We start from the raw sequence: 9,282 nt of genomic DNA, 5'->3' as shown, positions 1-9,282 counted from the left end.
ATCGAATGAATTTGTCATCCTGTTCCAGAGATTCTCGAGCTTCAGTCGCCTGGTGAGGACCACAGCCTGGGTCCTGAGGTTTGCGCGACGGTGCCGCAAACAGAGAAGCGAGCTCGAGGAATATGGACTCACTGCAAAGGAGTGTGAGGCCGCGGAGAACCTGTTAATCAGGCAGGCCAATTGGAGTCGTTTTCCGACGAGATGAGGTCGGCGGAACGCGGAAAGGACGTCGCCAACTCGAGCGAGATTCGAAGTCTGGCGCCTTACGTGGACAAATATGGAGTTCTTCGAGTTTATGGCAGAGTCGATGCCGCGCTGTCCATGCCGTACAGTGCGAGGAGGCCTGTGATTCTGTCACACAGGCACAGTCTTACGGAGAAACGTGGATGCGACGATTGCCCAGATCCGGACGAGATTCTGGGTCACGAAGATAAGACGAGTGCTGAAGGAGGTAATCTCGTCGTGCAACGAGTGCAAGTTGCAAGGGACGCGGCCGATGCCGCCGATAATGGGACCCTTTCCAGAGGATCGCTTGGAAGCTGGAGGATGGCCATTCAAGTACACAGGACTAGACTACTTTGGGCCACTGCTGGTGACTGTTGCTCGTCACAGAGAGAAGCGTTGGGTCGCCTTGTTCACATGCTTAACGACAAGGGCGATTCATCTGGAGCTGGCGCATGACCTGTCAACGGATTCCTGTATAATAGCGATCAGGAACTTCGTCTGCCGTAGAGGACCAGTACGTAAACTGCAGAGTGACAACGGCAAGAACTTCGTGGGAGCTGACAGGGAGGCCAGGCGATTTGGATACGTGTTCGAGGCGGAAATGATACAAGGTGAGTTATCCAGCAGGAGCATTGGATGGGTCTTTAATTGCCCATCCGACCCGTCCGAGGGCGGAGTATGGAAGCGGATGGTGCAGTGCGTCAAGCGAGTGCTGCGCCATACCTTGAAGGAAGTCGCGCCGAGGGACCATGTTTTGGAGAGTCTCCTAATAGAGGCGGAAAACATAGTCAATTCGCGTCCGCTCACCCACTTGCCACTGGATCCGGACCAAGAGGCGCCGTTGACGCCAAACGACCTGCTCAAGGGAGCAGCTAACCGGCCGGATAGGCCCGGACGGGATGTGGAGCGGCCCAAGGAGGGTTCTACGCGAAAGCAGTGGAGGATTGCCCGCATGCTGCGGGACCGCTTCTGGAGGAGGTGGGTCATGGAGTACCTGCCTACGCTTGTGGCCGCGAAAAGTGGTGCCGAAGAACGGAGCCCATCCGCCAGGGCGATATGGATGCCCAGACGAGAGTGGCGCAAGGGCATCGTGGAGGAGGTATACAGCGGAGCTGATGGAGTCGCCAGACGCGCCACTGTGCGCGTAAATGATAATGGACTATCTTGGACAATGTTGCGGCCCGTCACTAAACTTGCAGTTTTAGATTTGAGTGAAGCGGGTCTTCACGGGGTCGGGGATGTCGACGGTCAAAACATTGTTACCGATAGTTAAGTTAGTATTAATAGGAAATTTGGTATTTTTTAAGTTATCTGATTTTTGGCCCATTGAAGTACGGGCCTATTAATGGCGGTTATGTGAATGCCGCCGGAAATTGCCTTTATTATTATCTTGTGAATTGTAGGAGGGCACACTGCGGTAAGGTTAAGAGTAAGATTAAGATTCTGTAATGTGAGGCTAGTTTTAATGAATTTACAGAATAAAACCGCTCCGCCCGCTCCGTTCCGTTCCGTACGCTTTGAAGTTCACCTTTCTTCGAACCTACGCGTGGGGAGCTGTTGAAGGCAACTCCGCACTTCACAAGACGACAGTCTCAGTTAGCGCCCTGACGTCGACATTGCTACGCAGGACCGCTTTCATTGTGGTCTGGAGCTCGGCGGTTTTAGGGTCGGAGACCTTGTTTAGTAGGATTAATAGTTCCCCTTTAGCTGTGCGCCTCACGGCCTGTACAGCTTGTCCTAGCTCCTTCAGTTGAAGCTCTGTCCTAACTGTTTTCGGGATATCCGCATGAGATCCACCTGTGGAGGTTGCGATGACTGTCGCTTCGTTCCGTGGCGGTCTCACCTTGGGCTACCGTGCCTTCTGTTCCTTTTCCGCTTTTCGGCTGTCTTTTCCTGCTGCTGGAGGGGGAGGGGGGTTACTGGGCTGCGTGTGAAAGCCGTCGGTATTAGGCGGCTCCAGCAGGCCTTTGTTTGCAGGCGTGCCTCCGTTATTGGTTGGCCCAGCTCCTAGGTTAGCGCCCAGGTGTGTGCTCCTGGTCCCCTGCCTCCCATTTCTCCGCCAGGGGAATTCAGTACTGGTGTGTTCTGCAGGGAGTTTGGGCCTTTGCCCGCAGTATCCTCCTTGTCTTCAATTGGACGTTACTAGGTTGAAGAAGGAAAAAAGCCGCGCAGGATTTTCCTACCTAGAAATAAATGTATGTGTGTCTGCGTGCGTTAGAAATTTTTCGTTGTGTGTGGGTACACTTTTGTATAACTTCTTCCGAATGTGCCATGTGCTCTGTTGAAATTCTAAGTTTTTTTTTTATGTTTGATGCGCTGGTATATTTTATAAATATATATATATATACTAGCTGACCCGGCTAACTTTGTTTCGCCTTAAAATTAAATAACTACATTAATCATTCATTATTATTTCTGTATTTTAGTACATAGGTTGCTCTTCACTTAAGCACCTTGTGATACACGTCATTTTTTGTTTTATTATCAGGCGCAAAAACAAACAACGCAGATGGTCTTCCGACCCGTGAACATGCCACGTATAATTGACCATGGGAAAAACATGAATGTTCTAGATTTAAACCACAAACTTTTAAGGATTGGTTGTGAATTGTTGATTGTCATGGCATATGCAAGACGTATCGGAAGTTGTTTTTCCATGTTGCCCATGAAATATATTTGTAAAAATTTATTCTGTGTATCTTCGAAAGGTAGTAATGATCCAATTCGATGGTGAATCTGTCTGTAAAAACCAGACAGTATTAACTGGGTTATAAACACTTTTTCTGTAGGAGAGTAGTATAATACATACCAATAGATAAACTAAGTCATTCTTTAACTACATTCTATGTAAGTACAAAAATAAATACCTTAAATGTCGGATTAAAACCTCCTTCTTCGATAATGTCTGCCCCAAATGACGTCATTTGGAAACAACTATTGTATTTTCGAGTATTTGCAAGAAAGGGGCGTGATTCTTGTGTTTCGCCGCAAAGCAATGAATATAATGGCTCATGTGGCGGAGTCAACACTGGCAATTTCACTTTACCATTAACGCAGCATAATCCAGGCGTTTCTCCGGAAAACTTTAATGCACCACAATACTCGCAAACAACGTCCATTTGCCCAATGCAAATGCTAGGATGCAGGCTGTAATCATTGCTGCAATCGTATCGAAACGCAGCTCGATTCAAATCAGCTAAATATCTTGTTCTGCATCGCAAATTATCTATTTGTTGACTTCTGTTGTTCGCTCGACTATTCTGCATTGCCAACCGAGCTGTTTCACGGGCTGCTTCACTTTGCTCTCGTGATTGAGAAGCACAAAGTCGAGCCATACTATTGCGGCGCTGTTCACGTGCAATTTCTTGTTCTTCTTCAGTCCTTTCATTTGCAGTATTTTGTATTCTTCTTGCATTACGGCTTTGTTGGGAAAGATTCGATCGTCTTGGTCGCGGCATTATAAATTAAACTTCACTTCACTTCAATCCACTTGTTAATTATTTATTTAATAGAAATAGTTTTAATATTGATTTCTTACAAATATCAAATTGTCATCCATACGTCATTACATAGCTGTCATTTTACGTCAATTACATAGCTGTCATTTGCATTTTGTTATTCCAAGTCTGATTCTTTTTTATTATACCACGTTTTATAGTGACTGACGTTTCATGTCAAGTCACAGAGGAACGCTGTCGAACGGGATAAAAAGTATTCTATGTCCGTCTCCTGGCTCTAAGCTACCTCCCTACCAATTTTCAGCCAAATCTGTTCTGCCCTTCTTGAGTTATAAGTGGTGTAACTAACACGACTTTCTTTTATATATATAGATATATTTCCATGTTTTCTGCCCTACGTTCCGACTTAAAAATTTCGTCTCCAAGTGACTGAACCGAAAATTTTTCAAACTCCATGTACCCAGATGGGTCTTTAGGCCATATTTAGGTCGTCTAAAATTTCGTATACCCCATGTCCCTGTTCGGGCGCTATTCTGTAAAGAAGTCTCGTTGGCTGGGATATACTCAGTCCCGCCAGGGTCTCTTTACCGAAAATATTTGTAAAGATATGGGACAAAAAGGTCTAGGACGAAAATAGGTTGGCTGGCGTGAGATATAGAGTGCCAGCCACCGGGATAAGGAGCGAGAGAAATAGTTTATTCGGTGTCTGCTGCAGAGCGGAAAAAAAGAAAAGGGTCAGCAGTAACGCGCATTTGAGCCTGGCTCATAACATTCGCTACGAGAAGGCCGAGAGAGAGAGGATCGATTATGTAGACAACTTTTCCCTAGGGCAGAATTTATGGTCTAAAATCAAGGCATTTTTGTCTTGAAATATTCATATTTATGCGTGGCCAGCTTGATTTTTATTCTTTCCTTCGAGTTGTATTAAAATTAGGCGGGAAATATATTTATTGGAGCATTTTATTAATTTATTTGTAACCCGAGTTTATACTTTTACTTTATTTTGTTTTCCCAGTGTAGTCGGGTTAACGGGTTCGGTTAGGTCATGGTATATAAATTCTAGCCTACTCTGTCGCTGGCCAAAATGCGGTTTACTCCACTCACTCACCCGTCTCGCTCTCACACACACACACACGCGTGAATCCGGGTGCTCCGCCGCTGGCCTTAGGCCGGCACACTCTCCTCGAGGTCGTCAGGTACACTCCTTCCCAAAAAGAAATCGTCGGTTCCTGGGTCACTGGGCACAAGTCACTCGACTCTCTTTGGGAGTTTTTTTTTTCTTCCACAACTTTTCCGCACTCAGAACGTAAAAAAACAAGAGGAAACGCTATAGTCGAGTGCTGCGGCTATAAGATACCCGTTACTGTTTTACAAAATTTTAAAATATTATTTTGCTAGTCGAAATTTACAAGGCGCCACCTATTGTCAGAGGAAGTATGTTGAGTATGCTTATAATGACGTCACTGCCCATGTGAGGCCTTATAACATTAATTTCTTTATAAATAGCGAAATAATTTTCCGTTTTGAAAAATCTTTGGTAAGTCGATAGTTATTAACAAAAATAAGTTACACAATGTCAAAAGAAGGCATTCATAATAATATTATAGACGCCACAGTTTTCCGTGGTTTGTGGGCGTTAGAATGGGCGTGGCCGGCTGCAACTTTGTGGTAAGTTGCAGACGCATCTCTTAAATACGTGTTTCTAAGCAAAATTTTGTAGCTCTTATAGTTTTTGAGATTTTTGAATATTTGGTTTTTCGGGTTTTGTGGGCGTTACACTGGGCGCGGCTTGATCGGAGAAAAACAATTCGCATTGGCAGCATCATTTAAACCTACGTGCCGAAGGCGAACTTTCTATCTCTTATAGTTACCGAGATATCAGCTTTTCTAGCAATACGAAAACCGTCTTGTGAGCTTTGTGGGCGTATGGGTAAGTGTGGCTAGATAGTAGAACCAGTATAAGATGCGCTGGCATTTAAAGATTATACTTTCTGAATTTCAACTTTCTAGCTCCAATAGTTTCTGAGATTTTAGCAATTTTAGTTTTTTGCTATTTGTGGGAGTTATAGTGGGCGTGGCAGGATGCTGTAATAAAGTTGCGCAGTCCCGGGACCTCAAGAATCTTCATGGTAAATCTTAACTTTGTATCTGTTATAGTTCCTGAGATCTCAGCGTTCATACGGACGGACGGACGGACAGACGGACATGGCTCAATCGACTTTGCTATTGATCCTGATCAAGAATATATATACTTTATAGGGTCGCAAACGCTTCCTTCTATCTGTTCCATACTTTTCAACGAATCTAGTATACCCTTTTACTCTACGAGTATACCCTTTTACTCCTCGATCCCATGTTCTCTCTCGCTTGCTCCAGTGCAGCGCTGCTCACGCGAGAACGGAGGGAGAAAGATAAACAGAACTTATCGCTTGGGCTTAGCTAAGATAATTATATGTGTATCGATATAACTACAAATCTTACAATTATTGGTTAAGCTTACATATTAAGTGAACTGCGCAAAGTTTTTACAAAGTTATTCGCGGGGGGCGAACGCCTTTGGGCGTTGCGGCTGGCGATGTTGTAGCTGCTGGCTGCCGATGTGGTTGGCGCTAGCTGGCGTGGTGGTTGCCGCTGGCTGAAGATGTTGTTGGCGCTATTTGTGAGGGGTCAAACGACTCCTCACAGAACTAATGTAGTCACAATTCCTACTGGATGCTATGAATTAAATGATGGAACTGATTATATTTATAAAAAAAACTTAAAGATTACGGTATTGAAAAATCTTTAAAAATTAATCTTCAAGTAGAAATAACCAGCACTCGAGAGCCGGTTTACTTAAATAAGGAACGATCAATTATTTTTGGTTTTGATAAATGAGTACTAGAGCCACACCTAACAAAAACATATATATCAGATCAGACTGTCAATATTTTCAAAATTAATACTATTCGTTTGGAATGTAACATCATTAGTGGTTCATATGTAGACAATACACCCAATCATACGTTACACAAATTCAGTGTTAATGTTCATCCTGGCTATAAAATGAATGTGATACCAAATAATGGTACTTGCTAATCAACTGTAATGAAATAAGCACACTCTCCATAAGCATCGTAGATCGAAACGGAGATTTAGTAAATTTGCGTGGTGAAAACGTATTAATTCGGATTTATATTCGCATGATAGAATGATTATTCATAATAAAAGATCTGGTTCATACACTCAACCAAGCATTACTAATTGTAAAGCAATAGGAAGAGGATCAACTCTAAAAAGAAGCTCACTAACTTTAAAAAATAAATTATTTTTAAAGTCTCTAGGCTTCAAAGTTAAAAATTAAAAGAATATATACTGGAAGAAAATAATGAATCAAATGTTAAATGTTCGAGAAAAAGTTTACTCGGATGAGAGTATTTCGAAAAAAGAGTTTCATACCTATTCATCGTATAATCAAACATTGAAACCAAACGATGAAATTCGAATTACTATCCAAAATCAAGACTTGTATGTGCTCCCTCATGAAAGTTACCTCAACTTTCAAGGAATTATTAGAAAAGATACAGCAGGCGGCCCTACAACTGATAACGTTACCACTTTTTTTAAAAATAAATGTATGGCTTACTTTTTGGATGAAATCCAGTACAAAATAAATGGATGCGAGATTAAATGAACTCGATTTGTCGGTATAACATCTACACTTAAAAATTTTTTATCACTTGATAACCTCCAAAGTAGAAATCTATTATATTCTGTATGGAGTGATGGAGATGATTTTTCAACTGGAGCATACTTTAACTTTTCTGTCCCGTTAAAAAATTTATTGGGGTTTGCTGAAGACTATAAAAAGGTTTTGTTGAATTGTTAACATGAACTTGTGCTAATGCTAACTAAAAACATAGATGATGTTTTTGAAAAAAAGAGATTGAAACAAACTTTTAAATTGGAAATGACCAATATAAGCCCAATATGGAATTTCAAATGAAAGCTCCAATTATCGTAATTGATCTATCATATCAAAATGAAACAGTAAAATCTGGTCCTATTGCCGTGAGAATTTCAACTGAACAGAAGACACCAAGTAACGAAAATACCCAAGCTTATTGCCCACTCATACACGATCGATTAGTCGAATATAACCACTTAAACGGATTAGTACAACGAGTTGTTTGATATTTTTTTTTTGAAAATGATTAAAGATATTGTATCAATTGATATTCAAGGTTTCTTGGACAATTGCAATAAATTTATTCTTAAAGCAATTGGAGTAATATACGAAAAAGAAACAAACTTGAATAATAGTTTTGTTATAGAACCACCATATGATTTCAAATTTACGAAAGGGAAGCAGCAAACATTATGAACATATATTATAATCTAGAAAAAAGAATAAGAAGAAAATAAAAAATACAAAAGGTACTTCAGACTATATAACCTTATAACAGTTTTCAGATAAATAATTAATAATTTTCTCATATATCGAAAACTAAAAACAAGACACAAAAAAAAGAAACACTGAATAAAGAAACAATAAAATATACACATTTTTTGTAAATGTATAGTAAATAGTAAATAGTACAGTAAATATCTGTTTTATTTATTTCAGTTAATATGGAAGCGAAAAAATAAAAGATTTTTATATTTGAATTTTTAATATTTTTATTTTATTTTGGTTTATTTTTATACAATTTTTAATTAAATATCTAAGCTATTGGCAACATATATTAAAAGCTCATCGTCTTCATCTTTCAGTAGATTTAGATACTTGTTTTCTAAGTCATCCACTTTTATATCGTCAAAGAGGTAGTCGTCGTCTGGGAAAACAATTTCTTCCGGGTCATCTATTGAGGACTCTCAATGTGCTCATACAAAAACTCATTTCCAAATACATCCATTGTTTCATCTCCACATGGGAAATCTTCCCATTTGAGTGATTCCAACTCTTGTGGAATCGTTTGAGTAGGTGTTGAGTAGGGTGCGAATACTTCCATCAGGTTCCTGTCTATGTTGTCTTCTTTATCTAGAGCCATTATACAGTTTGACTCCGAGTCTTGAATGACCACCACATCGGAGTCTTGGTCACCGATTTCAATGTCCGTCAACAATTCCAAAGCCCGAATTGAATCGACGAATTCCACAGATATTACGCTCATGGTGATTTTGGTGCACCTGACGAACTGATGCTGAACAATTTGACTGCACGCCAGTCTTGTGAATTCATGAAGCCACTCGCTCAGGTGCACCACTGTCGGATACGGCTGTATCATGACTGCGTGCTTCGCCCAGTCCAACCTCGCAACTATGCGATCAACTCCTCATTAGGGTTCCCTAGGTGCTGGTTGCAGATCGTGGTTGACTGCAGGAACGCTGCCAGGTTGTTCACATTCGTCGCGAACGGCACGTTCCGCGACACCATTGTATAAGACAACTTGTAGGTTCAACTATTTATTTATTACTGAAGCTTAAACATACTTTATAGTATTATAATATACTTCGTAATTATAGTTTTCCAATATTATAAATAGCTTAAAGAAATTATTTAGAGAACACCGTGGAGGAAATTTTATCTTCTGTATTTTAATAATTGGTGAAGAAATTG

General features: G+C 41.0%; 1 protein-coding gene across 1 annotated transcript; it reads left to right on the top strand.

Annotated features, from left to right (window-relative positions):
* Nucleotides 1-201: 201 nt before the first annotated feature.
* Nucleotides 202-1,369, top strand: LOC108117407 (the record flags this gene model as incomplete). Its single annotated transcript, XM_041817857.1, has 2 exons — nt 202-451; nt 525-1,369. Coding segments are annotated over exons 1-2 (1,095 nt in total), but the record flags the coding sequence as incomplete, so codon positions are not given.
* Between the last annotated feature and the right edge of the window lie 7,913 nt (nt 1,370-9,282).

This window comes from Drosophila eugracilis, unplaced genomic scaffold (assembly GCF_018153835.1).
Source record: "Drosophila eugracilis isolate 14026-0451.02 unplaced genomic scaffold, ASM1815383v1 contig_1982, whole genome shotgun sequence".
NCBI classification, from domain to species: domain Eukaryota; kingdom Metazoa; phylum Arthropoda; class Insecta; order Diptera; family Drosophilidae; genus Drosophila; species Drosophila eugracilis.
The sequence above is the reverse complement of the archived record's forward strand: the minus strand, read 5'-3'. Positions and strand labels throughout refer to the sequence as shown.